The sequence below is a fragment of the Sciurus carolinensis genome, chromosome 8 (genome assembly GCF_902686445.1).
Source record: "Sciurus carolinensis chromosome 8, mSciCar1.2, whole genome shotgun sequence".
Taxonomy (NCBI): domain Eukaryota; kingdom Metazoa; phylum Chordata; class Mammalia; order Rodentia; family Sciuridae; genus Sciurus; species Sciurus carolinensis.
Genome location: NC_062220.1, coordinates 54,854,483 through 54,873,997, shown reverse-complemented (window position 1 = coordinate 54,873,997; position 19,515 = coordinate 54,854,483). Strand labels below are relative to the sequence as shown.

Genomic DNA, 19,515 nt, shown 5'->3' with positions numbered 1-19,515 from the left:
TCACACAAAGGAACAAATTTTAACAAATATTTACCTATATTCTACATACTGTGGGTACCTGTATGATATCCAGGTATTTATGTACAAAGGAATATGATATATATAGACACATACATATATGTAGTCAGGGTAATTATACTCCAAAATAGTAAAACTTTAGGATTGAAACATTCTGAGTGGATTTCATTTTTTCTCTGATTCATTTGCACTGTATTAAAGAACTGTATCATACATCTATAACGAGAAAATTTTTCCCAAATTCTTCTAAAATTTGTCCTATTAATTTTATAATTTCATGCAAATTTTGATGTGAAATATTGTGTGTGTGTGTGTGTGTGTGTGTGTGTGTGTATGATACTAGGGATTGAACCCAGGGGCACTCCACCATCGAGTGTACCACCAGTGCTTTTTTATTTTTATTTTGAAACAAGGTCTTGGCTAAGTTGCTGAAGCTGCCCTCAAACTTGTGATCCTCTTGCCTCAGCCTCCCTAGTCACTGGGATTGTAGGCATGCACTACCATACCCCACAAGGATTGAATACATTTTGGTAGCTATACATAAATATGTAGTGAGACATGAAATTATATCCAATTCCTATTGTGAAATCTTTCAAGCAAAGAATATTTACACAACACACAGAGGATGATGACCTGTTTGCCAGTTCCTCTGTTACATAATAAGCTCCTCTGAAGGCAGCACTGTATTGTACTCATTTTTATCACTGGCACGTGGCACCCCCTAGACACTCAGTAATGTTGAGTGAATTTATGAATGCATAAGTACTCTAGTAGCTTTTGATGTGTAATTTTCAATGTTAACGGATAAATTGTGTCAGCCTTGGAGTCCCCATTCTGTTATTGCAATTTTGCTAAGTGTATGACATATAGTAATTGACTGATCACATATAAGACACCTAAACAAGTGTTCTTTTTTTCCCTCTTTCATTCTACCTATCACAGCTCCATTCAACCCAAATCAAGGTGCAGATAGCATCGTCAAGTTTGACACTTATGGAGATGGGATGGGACGATACAACGTGTTCAATTTCCAGTTCGTGGGTGGAAAGTATTCCTACTTGAAGGTTGGTCACTGGGCAGAAACTTTATCACTAGATGTTGACTCTATCCACTGGTCCCGGAACTCAATCCCCACTTCCCAGTGCAGTGACCCTTGTGCCCCCAATGAAATGAAGAACATGCAACCAGGGGATGTCTGCTGCTGGATTTGCATCCCCTGTGAGCCCTACGAATACCTGGCTGATGAGTTTACCTGTATGGATTGTGGGCCCGGACAGTGGCCCACCGCAGATCTGTCTGGATGCTTTAATCTTCCCGAGGACTACATCAAGTGGGAAGATGCCTGGGCCATTGGCCCAGTCTCCATTGCCTGCCTGGGTTTTATGTGTACATGCATGGTTGTAACTGTGTTTATCAAGCACAACAACACACCCTTGGTCAAAGCATCAGGCCGGGAACTCTGCTATATCTTGTTGTTTGGGGTTGGCCTGTCATATTGCATGACATTTTTTTTCATTGCCAAACCGTCACCCGTCATCTGTGCATTGCGCCGGCTGGGGTTGGGGACCTCCTTTGCTGTCTGTTATTCAGCCCTGCTGACCAAGACAAACTGCATCGCCCGCATCTTCGATGGTGTCAAGAACGGCGCTCAGAGGCCCAAATTCATCAGTCCCAGTTCGCAGGTTTTCATCTGCCTGGGTCTGATACTGGTGCAAATTGTAGTAGTGTCTGTGTGGCTCATCCTGGAGACTCCAGGCACCAGGAGGTATACCCTTCCTGAGAAGCGGGAAACAGTCATCTTAAAATGCAATGTCAGAGATTCCAGCATGCTGATCTCTCTTACCTACGATGTGATCCTGGTGATCCTATGCACTGTGTATGCCTTCAAAACGAGGAAGTGCCCGGAAAACTTCAACGAAGCCAAGTTCATAGGTTTTACCATGTATACCACTTGCATCATCTGGTTGGCCTTCCTCCCTATATTTTATGTGACATCGAGCGACTACAGAGTAAGTCTTTGATTAGTTTCTTCTCTTCTTTGTTTTGACTAGTTTCTTCATTCCTTTGTTGTTTTACCTTGTCAGTGTTGTGGAGTGTAGAAGTGGAAATAGAATGTTTTTATTTCATCTCAGGAACAAGTTAAGTACATGCAAGTGCCATGACAAACCTTGAAATTATACATAAAAATTAATTCAGTAGGTTTTTACAGCCTTTCATTAGTACCAGTATTTTTCAGAGCACTGTTCTAGGCACAGTGGGGAAAATAAATGTAAATGCTGTAGTTATTCAAGCCATGTAAAATCTAGTAGTAAAGGAAATATAATACATACACATAAATTTTTTAAATTAAATTTAAAAAGCCATTGAAAATAGAATAAGACATAATCAGTAAGAACCTAATAAGAATCCTTCAAATTAAACAGAAGAGAATCCATCTGCAACAATAGATCTATCTGCAAATGAAAATATATTTGTGACATTAATCCAGGACCAGTTAAAAGATCTAAAAAATTCATTATGCTTCATTACTTCCCAAAAGCAGATTAAAATGCAATGTTAATTTGTTATGCCTTTTCTAAAATTTTAGTTTTATGTTCAAATATGTTATGTGTGTATGTATAGAAACTGAGAGTCCATGAACTACTCAAAATTTTTACTGTGCATATACAAGACCTAAGTAAGTCATTATTCACAGTCTTAGTAACATAGAGTTTAAATTTCTGAACTCCCATATAATTACCATTTCTTCTAAAAGAAACTTCATCATTCTATCATAACTTCCCAAATTGTTGAAACCATTCATTAGTTATTTTTACATTAAAAATTCTGACATTGGTATCCTACAATGGATAAGTGTAAGAATTTTTTCTCCTTGGGCAATTGGTTTTTATTCACCATATTTCTTAAATCATCAGAAATTAAAATTTTCCAGAGGCATAATAGTTTCCTTGTTATACATGACTTTACAAAATGAAATGCCCCATAGGTATAATAATCCCCAAATCTATTTACCAGCAATTCTTACTTGTCAAAACCTAGAAAATTGCATCCCAAAAGGAAGACAAAACAGATACAAAATTTCAGATAGGAAGGAAAAAATTCAAAATATCTATGTATATCATGGTGGTTACAGTTAATAACACTCTTAGTAAGTCACTCAAAGACTGAAATTTCAAATGTTCTCAACACACACAAACACACACACACACACAATGGTAAGTATGTGAGATATTGCATATCAATTAACACAATTTAACCATTACACAATATATTCATACTTCAAAACATCATGTTGTATGTGATATACATAAACAATTTTTGTCAGTTAAAACAATGCTTTAAAAAAGAAGGAAAATATCAAAAAGAAAACGAAAAAGAAAGAAAATCTATTCAAAGCATTAGATCAAGAGGTTGCCTCCAAGAGGTTGGTAAAGCTTAACATATATAGTTTATTTAAATTATTCACAACTATGTGACACAAACCTGTGGACTGTGCTAGAGGATGAACAATAAAAATTGAGACCATAAGTTTGGTGTTGGGATAAGCATTTTAAGTCTACCTATAAAAAACTTAAAAAATCTTTAAGAAAAGGTAACACTAGCACTGGGTCAGCAAAATCAAAGGAAAAAAAATCTATGAACCACAGGGCAGTTTGAACTTTTAGAGTCTGAAGATTAAATTGGAAAACTACTTTTAATGTATTTTAATGCCCTTATACCACTTGAGTCTTTATAAATTCATTCATGCCATTAGATGAAATAATTCAAGATTAACCTAGAATAGCTTATAATTAAACTGGTGATATGAACTCAATGTCTATGGACTTTAAAAAACAGATCATTAAGAGTTTAGTCTCTCCAAGGATACTTCTTGAAGATGTGGGATTTTCCCCCATACCTTAGTGGGCAGGTACAGTTAAGGAAGGCAGAGATCACAGGGAATAGTGCTGAGACATGACAGGAATGAATCAACCAGAAAGCAGTTTTATTTGTCTTACTCAGTGGAAAATGGGTTGTGGGAAGGGTGGGTCTAGTGAAAACTGAATGGAAATAGTCAATTTGGCCAGATTATACCAGCAGGGGATTTCATTTAGATAATGATTAAAGGCTTTGAAGTCTTGAGTTTTAAAAAATTTGTCTTGCTTTCTTTTGGTTGGTTAGTGCTTAGACAAAAAGAGACATAATGCAAGGTAAGAGGGCAAGAATTCACAATTCCCTCCTGTTCAACTTACTCTGCTGGGTGCTTTGCATACATGAGCTCACTTATCCTCATTAACACCCTGGAAAGCAAATTTTATTATCCATCAGAGAAATGAATAAACAAACTCAGAGGATAATTAACTTCCCAGGTGGCACAGTTAAGAAATAATAGGACAAGTTTTTCTGATCCAAATCCATGCCCTTGATACTGTACCACAAACTTATCTATCTTAAATGTGAAGGACAGATTTGATGAAGAGACTAGAACTAGGAGGACTAATCGAAGCTATTGCAGGCATCCAAGACAGAGCAAGCAAGAATTAGGTAAAAAGGCAAAAATTCAAAGGCCCTTTGAAAATTTTTCCAGGTCATCTCCTGCTGTATTACAACCAAAACCTCTTAGATTAAGAATCAATCATTGAGTCATTGGGAATCAAAATACATACTTTAAACTGCATAAATAAAACCTAGACAATGTTTATGTGGAAAATGATCCACAAAGGAATCACTAAGAGTAATTGCTAAGTATTTTGTTCATTCACATTTTCCAAAAATATTTGAACTCATACAGACCTTGGAGATACAGCTTTCCACATAGAAAAGTCCCTCCTTTTTTGTAACTTACTGTCTAGTGGGGAATAGAAATGGAGAGTAAATAATAAATGAATGAAAATGCAGGCTAACTCATGCAGTGGTGTGCGATGGGATTTTAATTTTTTTTCTTGAAAAGGGAGTTACTACAGTGTCTCAAACATTAATGTGAGTACAAATCACCTGCGGACTTTGTCAAAATAAAGATTCTGATACAGTAAGAAGGGATGGGTTCCTCAAATCTGGATTTCTAACAAGCTCTTGGGGAATGCAGATCCTGCTAGACAAAGGGCCATACTTCCAGTATGAAGATACTGGACTGTTGTTGGGGCTAGGACAGGTAAAGCACTCTACCTACAGTAGGCAGAGACCTTGGAGGTCACTCTAGAATTCTAACAAGGTTCAAGTACTTACAATGCAATTCCAACTTACTCATTTTGACTATGTTGAAGATTTTTAAAAATATATCAAATATTAAATTCTTTCAAACAAAATGTTTGTCACCCCTACTTTGCTTGTGCCCATTTCACAATATTCTTTCAGTGGAGTATTTGAACACTTATAGACTTTGGAGATAGAGCTATCAGCATAGAAAAGTTCCTCCTCTTTTGTAACTTACAGTCTGGTGGGGAGTAGGGGAGGATAGAAATGGAGAGTTAATAATGAATGAGTGAAAATGCAGGCTAACTCATGCCACAGTTGGAATTCTGTGTGCTAGGCAGAAGAAACAGCAAGTACAAACACATTTTTGCAAAATGTCTCAGAAAAGAAAGACTCTCATGACTATAGTTTTATGAGCAACTGGAAGAGTGACTTGGTGTGAGAGGTAGGCAGGGGAGTTAGATCACATAGAACTTCACAGGCCATAGCAAAAAATAAATATATTTTATATGGAAAAGGAAACCATTTAAAATTTTTCAAGCAGAGGTAACTCTGAGCTTACATTTTAAGGAAAAAACATCAAGGTGCTATAAAGACTCTTTGTATGATGGAAAGAAAAAGAAAAGGCAGGAATAGGGAGACTGGTTAGGCTGCTTTGGTAGGACAGAGCCTAGCCTTCAGCAACTACATCAGGAATGACTGGAAGTGGAGATAGAACCCCGTGAGAACTGTGAAAGTTGGTTTTCAGTTTTTCATTTTGGGTACTGGGGATTGAACCCAGGGTGCTTCCCTTTGAAATACATCCCCAGCTCTTTCTTATATATTTATTTATTTATTTAGGACAGGGTCCTGCTAGGTTGCCAAGGCTGACCTCAAACCTGTGATCCTCCTGCCTTTGTCTCCTGAATCGCTGGGCTTACAGGCATGTGCCACCACACCCCACTATGAAAGGTTCTTTTTCTGTGTGCAATCTATAGAGCTAGACTGCCACACAGTTACAGGAAGGCTAGCAGAAGAGTCGAGATTCCTGATTCATAGACAAACAACTTTCTTACAACCAGAGCAGTAGCAATAGCATCAGCATTTGTGGGGATTCCCTGAGTCCCAATTTCCACAGAATAATGCAAAGTGAACTAGGTGATACCTGCATACTCAGTAATCAAGATAAGATCAAAATTACTAATTTTTCTTTTTGTATTAGAATTGAATATGCCATGGCCTGGTACTGTTACTGATCCAATGGTTATTTAAAGTATTCATGTTGTGTTCATCATGGGTTTTACCATTAATTTAAAAAAATATTACATTAAAATATTATTTGTTTTTGTGTCCTCATAAATTTGCATCTGAAACAAGTGCCTCAGATGCCTCCTTCTCCCAGGCCTGCCTTTCCCCTGACAGGTCTAGTTGGAGGGTGATATGGGTATCTATATACAATACAGAATAAAATCTTGAACTCCTCCCGTCTCTGAAGTTCCCCAGCAGATTTGGTGTGGTGCATATAGACTTCAACCACCCTTCATGAGAGAGAAACTTTGGTTCTAACCTTAAGCATCTTTCTCCTAAAGCAGCTAAAATCAGGGTGAACAGGGAGGTGGAGTCAGGAATGCTGATGGAAAAGAACAGCTCCATGACAGTAAGCAAGACACATTTGCTTTCAGTTTTAAGCACCGAAGAGCTACTTGTGGCTTGTCAAACAAAGATCCCAATGTTTTTGTGGACCCAAAAGCCTAAACTGGATGATGAGGTCATCCTTACTATTACTATTCATTTCAACTTTGGCAATTCATTGACTCAGAATGTCAGGGCCAATAGCTTTCTGGCTGGTACTCCTAGCTTATATACTTCAACTATCTTGACCTTGGCTCACATAGCAATAACTGTATTTTTAAAGATAGCCACCTTAATCCATGGCATTTACTGTTTCATCATTTCTTAGAATCTTGTCTGGTTTTAACTTTAGAGCTAAGGAAGTTTTCCAGAGCACCTTTATTGCATGAATTTATCTAGATTTCTTTGCATCTGTTTCTCATTCTTCAATACAGTACCTTTGGCATCACTATAAACCCAATCCAGATGAGTAAGTGCCCAAATACTAATTGCTACTTCATCTATGATTTCCTCCAAAGTTTTTCTGCCTTAGGGAAGTCTCATCATGAGAACTGATGCTCCTTTTCTGTAACCAGAATTCATTGGGTTTCTGCCTTCTCTGAAGATCCCTCTTTCTAGGCTCAGCATAGATGCTTATCTCTGCAACTTTCATATGAAAGGGAGTGGACCTTTCTGCCCACTCAGGACAAATTTTCTGAATCCTACTGGGGAGAAATTCATCCCACGCTTCCTTCCAGAGGGGAGTTGGTGACAGTCAGAGTGCGGGTCCAACAGCTCTCTTTGAAATTACTTCTTATTACTCCAACCCCTACCCCCGAATATTCCTTCAACCCCCACCCTCAAATATTCCTCATTAGTAGGCAATGAAGTGGGGTGTTTTTTATTCCCAGTTGACCATACAGTTTTGTGAACATGTTTGCTACTGATTCTCATGAACTTTCCTAAAATCCTATTAATCTGCCCTTATACTTCCTTTTTTACAAAGTCATGTCTCTGTTGGTATTCCATCCTCATTGCCAAAATTATCAAAGACTGCCTGAGATTTTACTCTTTTTACAAGGTGGCAAGTTAGCCTGAAAAGTTTTATATAATAGTAACCAGTGTCAGTCTTTGCAGTGGTCCTGAGTTCTAATGCTCACATGGTTGTATGATGGCCCTTGGCTGTAGAGGTGAGCACTATGTCCATCTTCAAAAACTCACTGCTATACAAGTATACTTGCAAAGAAAATTCAGAACAGTCAGAGCCTCTGCTTGCAAGATATATGGAAACATGAGTCACAGACAGAGAACTACCTCCCAACAGAACTAACAGAACTTGCTGTTGGATTGGATGTGTGGGTGTAAGGGCAATGGCAAAATCAAAGACAATTCCCAGGTTCTGACTTGCACAGATGGGTGATGTTTTGTGTCACTTACTCAAATAGAGATGTTTGAGGAAGGGGATCAAATCTTGCTTACATATTAATCCCTATAGGCCTATTATATATCCAGAAGAATATATAGAACAGAGGATAGGCCTGAACTCATAATAAATATTTGGATATAATTACTCTAGCAGGTATTTAAGTCATGGAATGTAATGAGATGAAAAAGAGAGCCCAAAACTGAGGTCTGGGACACTTCCTCACTTGAAGTCAAGTAGCAGTCAGTGAGGGAAGATGATGGGACCAGGGAGCCAAAAAAGACATGACTGACCATGTCAAACGTTGTTGGGAGTTGAGGGAAATAAAAACAGAGTAGTATGGACTGCCAGTGTACAAAGAGTCAGAACATAGAATTGTAGATAAATACAGATTGTTAAGAGTGTGACATGGAAGGAACGGGGTAACTGAAACTATGAGGCTGATACTTGGGCTTTGTAGATTCAAAAAAAATTTTTTTTAAAGATCTTAAATTTACAACAGGCATATTGAATAAATATGACATACCAACCATGATCAAAGCATAGCTTTGGTTCTGCCTCAGCTCATCCGTTTAGTATTAGTGAGGATAATCATGCCCCTCCCCTGAATGGAAATTCCAGTAGACATATTCAAATGTTGAGTGTAACCATATGTTAGATACTACTCTGATGCTAGGGAGAGAACAGTGAAAGAAAATACTCATGACCTTGGCAAATCTATGAATTTGTATGCTCTTAAGTATATAACCATTTTTCAACTGGAAATCATCTCTTTTAATAAATTAAAATGTCTAGACCTATGTAATTATTGAAATCATATCTTAACATAAATTTTCATTTCCTCCTGAGGTCTGGCCTGCATTGGGGCAATAGCCTTCAGTGGTTGACTTCTCCTTTGTATTTCCCAATTCACCAATTGCTATTTCCCTCTTGACGCCGATTGAAGAGCAATAAGAAATAAGTAGGACAGTTCTTATGTAGCTGGATGGTTTTATCATCTCAAAATTCACAAGTGGTTAAAGATGCATCCTTAGGATGACTAGAAGATGAATTAAAGGTATTTTCTTATGATCTTGCAAATTGTGCTTCTCTTCTAGTCTTTTTCTTCAGAAGGTCACTGAGTGAGTTGGCTGGCAATTCTCTAGTCTGAGTTCTTTTGTTTCCTTACTCAGTCCCAAGGCACCCAGCTGTATACCTTTAACCTCTTTCTGTGAAAGTGTCAGGCTCCTCCACATTGGCCCAGGACTACCCAGGATGGCTCTTGTGTAGCCCATTTTGTCCATGTGTACAATTCACATATCCTTTGCTTTAATAAATTCTTATAGTACTGGAATATCTCAATATAGTAGCAAGTCTCTGTGCAATGCCACTAAGGTGATTAGCATTTTCTCACCTTCTAGATTTCCAGAGCAGGAATCCGGTGCCAATTCAGGACATCCTCCTCCTGTAGAGACACCAGATTCTTCCTGGAATGGCCACATTGAAACACTCCTCACTAGGCTTTAAGTGTGCGCATAGAATTCATTGTGAAGTTTTTTTTCCATGATCTCCTTCTAAAGGCCTCTCCTCTCCTCTTCTTATAATGTCTTAGTTGGGGAAAAGATGCTGGGGATGGAACCCAGGGCCTAATGCATGCAAGTCAAGCATTCTATCACTGAGCTATGCACACCCCCCAGCTCCTTATGATGTCTTAAAGTGTGAGAACTTTGAACATAAAAATATCTTTAGAAAAGTTTTCCTTAAAAATTCACATATTTGTATTTGTCTCTCCCCAGTATGACATATGCCGTCTCTTATATTAGCTTCACAGTCAAAACTGAGGTAAAAGAAGTACAATTCTAAAACCCTTGTTACATATATATGTAAAATGAAACAAACTGTAACAGATTTATCATGGTTTTACATCCTAGAATTGGATAGTAGCCTTTTTTTCTGAGAAGCTGGCAAAAGGGAAAGGAGCCTGAAATTTGAGGGCACTGGGAGAGTTAAGGAAGGCAAGAGTTAAGGATGAAGTACGCTTTCAGCATTTAAAATGAAAGTAGGGTCTAAAGAAATATATCATCAGCTGGTGGTGTAACTCCATGGTAGAGCACTTACCTAGCACGTGCAAAGTCCTGTGTTGGAGCCCCAGCACCACCACTCCCAACACACACACACACACACACACACACACACACACACACACACACGCATGAATGCACACACATATACATGCATATATACATACCACAAACATACCCTGAATCTTTTTATTTAAATAAAAACCAGAATGAAGCCTTTAAATTCATGTGACTTCTCCAATTAATTGTTCAGTTTTCAGTTCAGCTTTTCTTGATTAGAAAGGAAAATTATAGACTTTTGGGCACTAAAAATTATGCTATTTGATAAAAGAATTTGCCTTAGGAGGAAGAGAAAAAAAATAAACCAAAATTACTCTAGAATGCTAAGAAATCTCTGAGTATATGTGGTCAGTGTTCACAAAAATAGCAGAAGTCATTAATTTCTCATTGTTCAGTACTGAAGGTGATAAAAATAAGTGGGGTACAATGCATAACTTTCCAGTAAATCTGTGGAAACAGAAGCCAGAAGAAATGATCAAATCAGAGAAGAGAGCAAAAGAAGGAGAAGAGATGATAGTCCACACTCCAAGGAACACTTCCAGGAAAGCAAAGAGGGGAGGAGTAAACATTCTTTCAAGGATGGATTATAGAAACCTAGAGAATACAAAGATCAATGGTGAATACCTGAGGTAAAAAATTCAGAAAGATTCCAACAAAATATGTAAAAGGAATACTAACACAGAGAAAAGTTTACAGTGTCTTCCAATATCATGTAGGAAAGCCAGTGGCTGATAGAGCTCCCAGCAGGAAAGGAAGATGGGAAAATGTTAAAGCCCAAATTGATTCATAATGTAGTCAAACTTAAGTAAGCCAAGTTCATTGACTGAAACCATCAGCAATCTGGTCTCTTCATTGAATACTTATGTTTTACTATTAAAGATTTTGACTTCAGTGGTTCTGCATAAATATCTTTATAGAAATAAAAAAAGAAAAGAAAATTCCTGTTAAGTCTTGGCAACCATTCAGAAGTAACCCACACAAAGGGAGTTTACGTATAAATAAATCCTCAACAATGTTTCCATGATATTGTAAACACAGAAGATCCAATATGATCTGGATTTGGCTATAATAAGTATACAACTATGGCTGATTCTGGTTTCTCTCTTTGCTCTCTTTAGTCCTGTCTTTAGCTGGCAAGCAGCTTGAATTTGCAGAATACACTTACTAGTCAAACCTTTCTTGTCTTGTAGGTGCAGACGACAACCATGTGCATCTCCGTTAGCCTGAGTGGCTTTGTGGTCTTGGGTTGTTTGTTTGCACCCAAGGTGCACATCATCCTGTTCCAACCCCAGAAGAATGTGGTTACACACAGACTGCACCTCAACAGGTTCAGTGTCAGTGGAACAGGAACCACATATTCTCAGTGTAAGTATGGACTCAACACTGACTCTTTCTTACGTAACATCATAGTGGAGAATAGGCTGACTGGAATAGGCAACTTATGTCTGCCCCATGAGCAATCTCAATTCAATCTTAGTAAGCACTAATTCATACAATACCTATGTGTCAGGTATTTTCTTAAGAGTTGTAGATATGGTGGAGCATAGGAGAGTCAAACTTCTGTTTGGGCACTATGTACAGACTAAGGGAAGAAAGACATTTGACCTATAACTGTATTGAGGATTTTTGACCCTGTTGTGCAGCCAAATAACCTGACCTCTGATCTTGTTCAGCAATCAGTTTAATTGGTTACCTTAAGCAAGATATTTCTCCCTGCCTCAGTTTACTCATTGGACTAGAGGGTTGGTCAAGTTTGGTGCTTGCAAAGTATGTTACATGCCAATTAGATGCTGAGGGTTCTTCCTGAAAAATGAAAGGGGAAGATAATCAAATAAGATGGGAAATGCTACATCCTAAATACCCTCTTCAAAGTTTAAAGTACTTCCTTTACCACGAGCCTACTAAAGGTTTTGAGAAATCTCTACAGCAAAGAAATGTGTTTATTCACAATGTTATTCCAAGTTTCTTAAAAGTATTTGACCACACTATACCCAATTCACTTCCCATGGAACACAGCTTGGAAAATGCTGGAATAGATTTTCTTATTTCAATGACACCATGTTTTTTCAGCTGAGAGCCAGCTGAGAAGGCAGTAAGAACTGAAGGACCCCAGGACATCTCCCCAATCCAAAGATCCCTCTCCTACTGGCCGGCAGATGTCTGAAACACTATCCTTCGAGAATCAGTGACTTAATTCTTTATAGAGTTTTCTAAAGCACAAATGTACCTGAAGGGGACAGCCTTTTAAACCACCTCAGCTAATTTATGGTATTCGGTAAGAGAAATGCACTGACACACGGGAGAGGAGAAAGAAGGGAAGTGGAGCCATGAGGAGGGAGAGAGGACTAGAAGTGACTGAGACAAATGACTACTTCACAATTTTGCCTCCAGTCAATTAGAAAGGATACTTCAAAATAACTCAGCATCACAGGGTGAGCAATCACATCAGTGCCCCAATTTCTTCAACAAAGTACAGAATTTAACAGCGCAACCCTCCCCCAGCAAACAGAGGGAAGACTGGCAGGCTGAGCCCATGTGTTCAGTGATGCACTGTATCTACCATAGCTCCTCAGCTGCTGTGGGGTGGGGGGGGACTTACTGTCTTTCCAGTTAAATCCCCAGGTTTCACAATGGTTGAATCCCAAGATATGGTAAGACCTGTAAAATAAAGAAACATGCTTATTTCTTCAGCAAAAAGTCTTCCTTCATAGCCTAATTCTAACAGATAGCTAGTCCAGACAAGAAAGAATTGGCAATAAACAAGAATAACATTTAACAGGAATTATGTGTTATTTTCTGTGTGTTGGACCCTTTGCTAAATACTGTGTGTGTGTGCACTCTATATTTTATTTAATGTTCATAGCTCTTTAAAGTGAAGAAACCCAATCAGGCTCACACATTTTAAAAGTGGCTGAAGCAGATTTTTAGGGTCAAAACCTCTGATTTCAAAGTCAGTGACCTAAACACAGTATCATGCAACTTCTCCCAGAAATAAAGTTGGGAAAGCTCTCATGATGCTAGGTTCTTGGTAGACTTTACAAGGAGGGTGAAGGGAGGTTGCCCTGTGCAGGATGAGTTACCTCTGGCCTCTGTTGAGAGCTCAAAGCTTTAGTTGGTACTAGAAAAAGTTAGCAAATCCTTAACTCTTCCACAGACTTTGTTCAAAATCTCATAAATCCAGACCAATAGTTCAGAAATGATAGCATTTTCTAATATATACACTGGGAATGAATAAATTCCTGAAGAGACAACAAGGGCATTTTACCCAGTCAAGTCTTTCCTCAGAGATTCAGAAATATCCTTTTACACAAAAAACAATGTACCTACTGCAATGGACCTGCCTAAGCTATTGCTCAATATGCTAACCGGATATGATCCAAATAGTGCTTCCAGGTAGGTGTCTACTCAACCCAACATTTTTAGACTATTCTATTACTCAATGATACTTTAAATAAATTTTCTTCCTCATAAAAGATCTAAATTCAGACTTTGGTGTTTCAGCAGTATTACCCTAATTAATTAATCCAAACCAATGAAGTCATACTATGTAACAAAATGAAAAATTAATATACCTATGCATTTCAAAGTGCATAAGTAACAAATACATTCAGCTGTTATTTGTAATTCTATTTCTCTTATTCAAAGCAGTTTTGCATTTATGAACTAATTTTATCCTCATGAATACCAGATATCAAAAGTTCTATTTTGTCAGTAAGAAAATTGAGATTTGAAGTTATTCCTCAAGGATATACAATCATTTAAGAGTTAGGAGTTGACCTTGGATTTCCTGACTTGTAGTTATAATCATTTCCATTTTAATAAGTTAGAACTATTATCATAAAATTCATATTTTTCATTAAATTATTGAGTACCTAGTATATACCAGAAATTTTTTAATCTCTGTGTACTCCATATGAAGCTTAATGTCTAGGGCAGTGTTTTTGCATTCTATGGAATATAACTCATTAATGGATCATGAAATTTACTTAATGTGTTTGGTGCTTTTAAAAAGAAAATAGAATAGAAAATAGGATTAATTATTTTCAAATTGCTGTAATCCCCAAAAAGAGCATAGGCCTGGATTGAGTTAGAATTCAGGGAATGTGGCATAATAATAAATCAGTCTATATCTTTCCCCTTAAATCTGGACAACCTCTATCATGAGGTTATTTGATGACTAAATATGGCACCAGTCATACTGTACAGTGTCCTGGCCAGATCAATTTCTACTTCCTCTTTTATGAAGAATGCTTTCTGGGAGACCACATGAAGAGATTTCCCACCAAGGTGCAAAGAATAAGAATAAAACATCATGTATCTTCCAGATCAGCTCAATATCAGCAGAAGCCATAGAAGAATGCCAGGCAAAGCCTTATAAAGCAACTGCCCATCCAAGCCCTACCTGAATTCCTGACTCACAAAACCATGGGTAATAATAAATTAGTGGTCATTTTAAGACATTTAAGTTAAGAGAATGTTATGCAGGAATAAGACATAACATGTGGAAAGGACAGAGTATAACCCTCTGTTACCAGTTTACTCTCATCCATACTTGGAGTATTTCTTTCATCTCTAAAGAAAATAAGTCCAAAACCAGCAACAATATCAGAAACATTCAATATAAATTGCATTCATCCCTTGGTATTCATGATTTCAGGACACCACCCCCCAGCACCTTCCCAAAGATACCAAAATCTAAGTAAGTCCTTTCTACAAAATGGTGCAATATTTGTATATAATCTACACACACCCTCTCATATACTTTAAATCATCTTTGGATTATTTATAATACCTAATACAATAGTATGTAAAAAGTTGTTATAGTGTTGTTTAGAGAGCAATGACAAGGAAAATGTTTGTGCATGTTAAATACAGATACAATTTTTTCCAAATATTTTTGATCTGCAGTTGGTTGAATCTGTGGATTCAAAACCTACAAATATAGAGGAATGACTACATGTATAATCTAAATAAAATGCATGCTCTCTATAATGATACCAAGAAGTCACCCAGACTTCAAGGTGTGACCACATTAATTGCCAGTTAGTTCTCTGACAAGAGAATGGCAAATATACCACAGTTCTTTGAAGTCTAGGTTAGTCTTTTGACAGTAACTAAAGTGGTTAATAACAGAAATAGTATTGGTATTGGGTTATTAAGGCTGAAACATTTCTTCAAGAAAGTGATATGACCAAACTGAGAAGCAGGCATGGAAGAAAGAATATGGTTAAGGACATCTTGGAAAATGCACCATTTGAGAAATGTTTCATGCATTACTATGTGCAAAAGAGAACAATTCAAGTTATATCTATTAATTATATATAATGGAAGTCAGAATGAATATAAATGAAACTTTATCTCTTCTTCATTAATCATAGGTCAATGGTTTCCAAACATTTGTGTACAAAAAGTAACATCTTTGAAATGGAGATTCTCTGGCCCCACCCATAGATACACCAATTTTTGTGGTCTGGGGCAAAGGCCAGAAATCTGGTTTGTAACAGATAACCCAGCTGCTTCAGTGGAAGTGGTCCAGGAGAAAATATTTTGAGAAACCTAACTGAAACATTCTTGTTTACTTTATCCATTGATAGGAGCACAGCACAAACAGGTCATCTTAAATGAGCTTTACAGAGGAAGCAGACATGGGGCTCAGAGAGGGAGTGGTATTCTCTCTTTCCTGGCCTTGTGATGTCTGTGGTCATATAACCATTCAGTTATTTCCCAAGCTTTCTCTGGGCCCCTCCAGGATAGATGCTCCTAAAAGTGAACACGTTCCTTCCAATGGCAGTATAACTCAGAGACCCTGGCATCCTAAATGCATCCTTACAATGCTGCTTCTACACCCACACACATAAGCAAACATCCTTTGTTTTGGGATGAAAAAGAAAAGAGGTCATTTTTTATTCTGTTCTGCTCAGAGCTGGTTCCCAAAGACAGGCAATCAAAACTACATGCTGGAAATGCTAAGTGGAACTGCAAAATATTGAAGGAGACAAACTGGATGTGTACATGAGGTTATGTCATGTAAGGAACTGTGCAGGTCAGGATGTTGGTATTAATATGCTTTTGTATCAGCATAGATTAGGGAGAGAGGTGGAAATGAAGTGAGCCCCGTACTATGCAGAGCTATTTTGTACCCACATTTGGTACTACAGAGATATGCATTTCTCTTGCTCATGGTGATTATTTAGATGTATGTGTGTCATTATCATTACAATTAGTCAAGAGCCTTCTGTTAACTAGCAATGCCCAGATTTGGGTCCCTGAGGGACTGTAGGCACATAGAAATTGATTTCCTCTGCCAAAACCTTATTCAGAAAGTCACCTGTCAGGATGCTAATGTGTGAACTGCTCAATTAATAGTTATTCTTTATTACAAAGTATTTTCACATTACAAAATGAAAGTATTATAAAAAGATCAAATGAACAGTCTTCTAGAATCACAGCATAATTCCCACAGAACTATAGCTACTGAAAGCAAGTGCATAAGGACAAGACTTTGTACTTATCAATGGCTGAGCCTTTGAAGATGCCCTAGTTAGCAGGGGGCAAGCCATTGTTGAAGTCTGAATATGACTTTATAAAAGAAAAGAAAATACCACATAATACCCAAGTTTCTTCTCTACGCTGCAATTCCAGAGACACAGCAGCATAACCTACACTCTTAAGTTTAGGGAGTACCCTAATGACACCATGAACTAGCCTGACCAGGCTAATTAGCAAGTTATCCGGTAACACAGACTGAACTAACCATCTTCTTCACCACAGAATGAGTATATTATAAACAAATATCTTCAGTGGACAATTCAGGGGGAGGCTAGAGCAGTCAGAAAGTTAAGCCATCTGTTTCCAGGCAAAAGAACCTAGTGCATCTAATTCAAATAGGTGTCAATCCATTTTTCCTCTTGAAAAGTCCACAGCATTCCTGAGATTCTCATCCCATTCCCTTTTGTTTTTTCCCTAATCGGGGACAGAAGAATAGAGACTCTGGGTATAATGGGGAATCCCACCTGTATTCAAGAGTTCATGTTTAAATCTCTCTCTATTCTATTCAAGACCACCATGTTTTTTCTCATTACTGCTCTTTTCCAACCCTTAAATTACTTTCCTTTACCTTTAATATTTTGCTAGGTTTTGGGTTTTTTTTTTTTTCCCTTAAGCAAATATAGCCCACTTTCTATAATAACAGTGACCACAGAGATTGGAGCTAGAAGGGTTACTAATGATCATTTATTCTAATAACATTTCCCGATGAGAAAGCCAGGGCCTTATCTATTATATACTTTAAGGAATTTGGCAACTGAAATCATAAATACAACTCTCAAAAGTTGTTCTATCACTATTCTGGCCTTCCTGAATTTTCTGCCTCAGTTCAGTTACAAAATTCAACTCAGAGTCTATTTTGACAATGAGAATCTTAGCCTCTACAAATTCACAGATCTCTTTTTTAAGTTAAAAGTTCTCCCTTCGCCTCTGAACAGCATCCCGTTCAGTCAGCACAGTGCAGACTTATATCCTCTCAAAAATCCCATGCTAGGGAGTTCCACAGCACAGATCAAGTCCATTGGAGACCCCAGGGCTCCACAGAAGCACACTGCACATGGAAAAGGGATGACCTTCCAGAGGGGCTACCCACAAAGCTTTTCAGACAATGTGATTCACTGAAGACAAATAAAAGAATATCATTAGCCAGTAGTGACTGGATAAATGTTTATGTCAAAGGCACAATTTCTCACTTGATGATCCTTTTAAAGCAAGTATCCTTTCTTGAATTACACTGCATATTTCCCTCTTCTGTCCTGTACATTTGAACAATGTAAAAGTCATAAAGAGTTCCTAAACCAGAGAGCTCAACATTGTACAAGAGATTAACTATAGTCAAACATTTTCAAGTAACCCTGAATTTATTAAATGTCTTTGAGAACATGATAACATTCTCACAACTATATAGATACTAGTTTTAAAAAGAAAATATTATACAATTAACTATTGCCCATGCATTGACTTCTATACGTTAAAACAGGCAAGCAAAAGATAATACTGATTTATCATACTCAATTTCTCTTTCCTACTTCTTTTTTTTAAGTGAAATTCCCTGGAGAATATCCCTACATGGAGAGCCTTGTATGCCTATACACCTTGAAAAATAGGCTACACTTATTTTTCATACATATTTTTTGCCCTACTCATGTGAAAAATATAGGGGGGACAAGGTGGAATGTCTGTCTTACCTAGTACAATTTCAGAGGCTTTTTTTTTTTTTTACTTACCAGGTAAATGTAAGAATCTGATATGACTCATCTTCAATTCACTCATTCACTGAGGAAACTCTTTGAACCTGGGCTAAGCTCTAGCACCAAGTATATGGTAATGAACACAACAGACAAATTCTACACACATAGTGTGTGCTCTTCTATTAAAGCAGAGGAGGAGCACAGACGGATAAAACAACAACATCTGATATATCAGGTGTTGATAAATGATGCAGAGACATGAATGGTGGGGGAATGGATAAATAAGCCACAACGGAAACACAGGGAGTTATTTATTTATTTATCTTTTTGAGTGACCAGGAAAGGCCTCTTGGATAAAATGACATTTGAGCAGACATAAAGGAAACAAGGGAAATGAGTCATGCTGGCGTCTGAAGGAATGATGTTCCAGGCAGGTAGAGCAGTGAACACAAAGGCCCAAAGTTGGGAAGACACCAAAGAGGCCAAGGTCACCACAGAAAACCATACAGGGTAAATGTGAGAGGAGATGAGAACAGAGAAGGAGCAAATTGTGTAGACTTTGGAAATCATTGTAAGGACTTTCACTTATCTATTAAAAGAAATGGGAAAGCCCTAGAGGAGTTTCATCAGAGGTGTGGCATGCCCTGACCTGAAAAGCATCGCTTTGGCTGTATGGTAGACTATAACATAGGGAGCAGGCAGAGAAATCACTTCTGAAGCTATTGCATAGCCCAAATGTTGGTGGCTCAGATAGGGTGATGGAAGGGGGAGCTAATAAAGTGTTTAGTTACTGTGTATAATTTGAAGGTGAAGCTAACAGGATTAGCCTCACTAGAAAAAAGGGCTGATGCCAGTCATAATTTTATTACAGTTTAACACTTTCATCTTCAGACTTTGATCCCTAGGCATAGTAGCGTATGCAGCTTACATTGATTTATTGAGCCTCTGGGTGAAC

General features: G+C 37.7%; 1 protein-coding gene across 3 annotated transcripts in view; it reads left to right on the top strand.

The window, feature by feature from the left end:
• Grm3 (glutamate metabotropic receptor 3) overlaps positions 1-19,515 on the top strand; it is a 204,875-nt gene that overhangs the window by 179,638 nt on the left and 5,722 nt on the right. For 2 of the 3 annotated variants that reach the window (XM_047562724.1, XM_047562725.1), the window contains 2 exons: positions 961-2,027; positions 11,514-11,688. In XM_047562724.1, the coding sequence (XP_047418680.1) occupies positions 961-2,027; positions 11,514-11,688 (1,242 nt within the window). Of the gene's footprint in view, positions 1-960; positions 2,028-11,513; positions 11,689-12,393; positions 12,830-19,515 lie in introns of those variants that run through there. The other variant, XM_047562726.1, reaches the window with a different exon arrangement.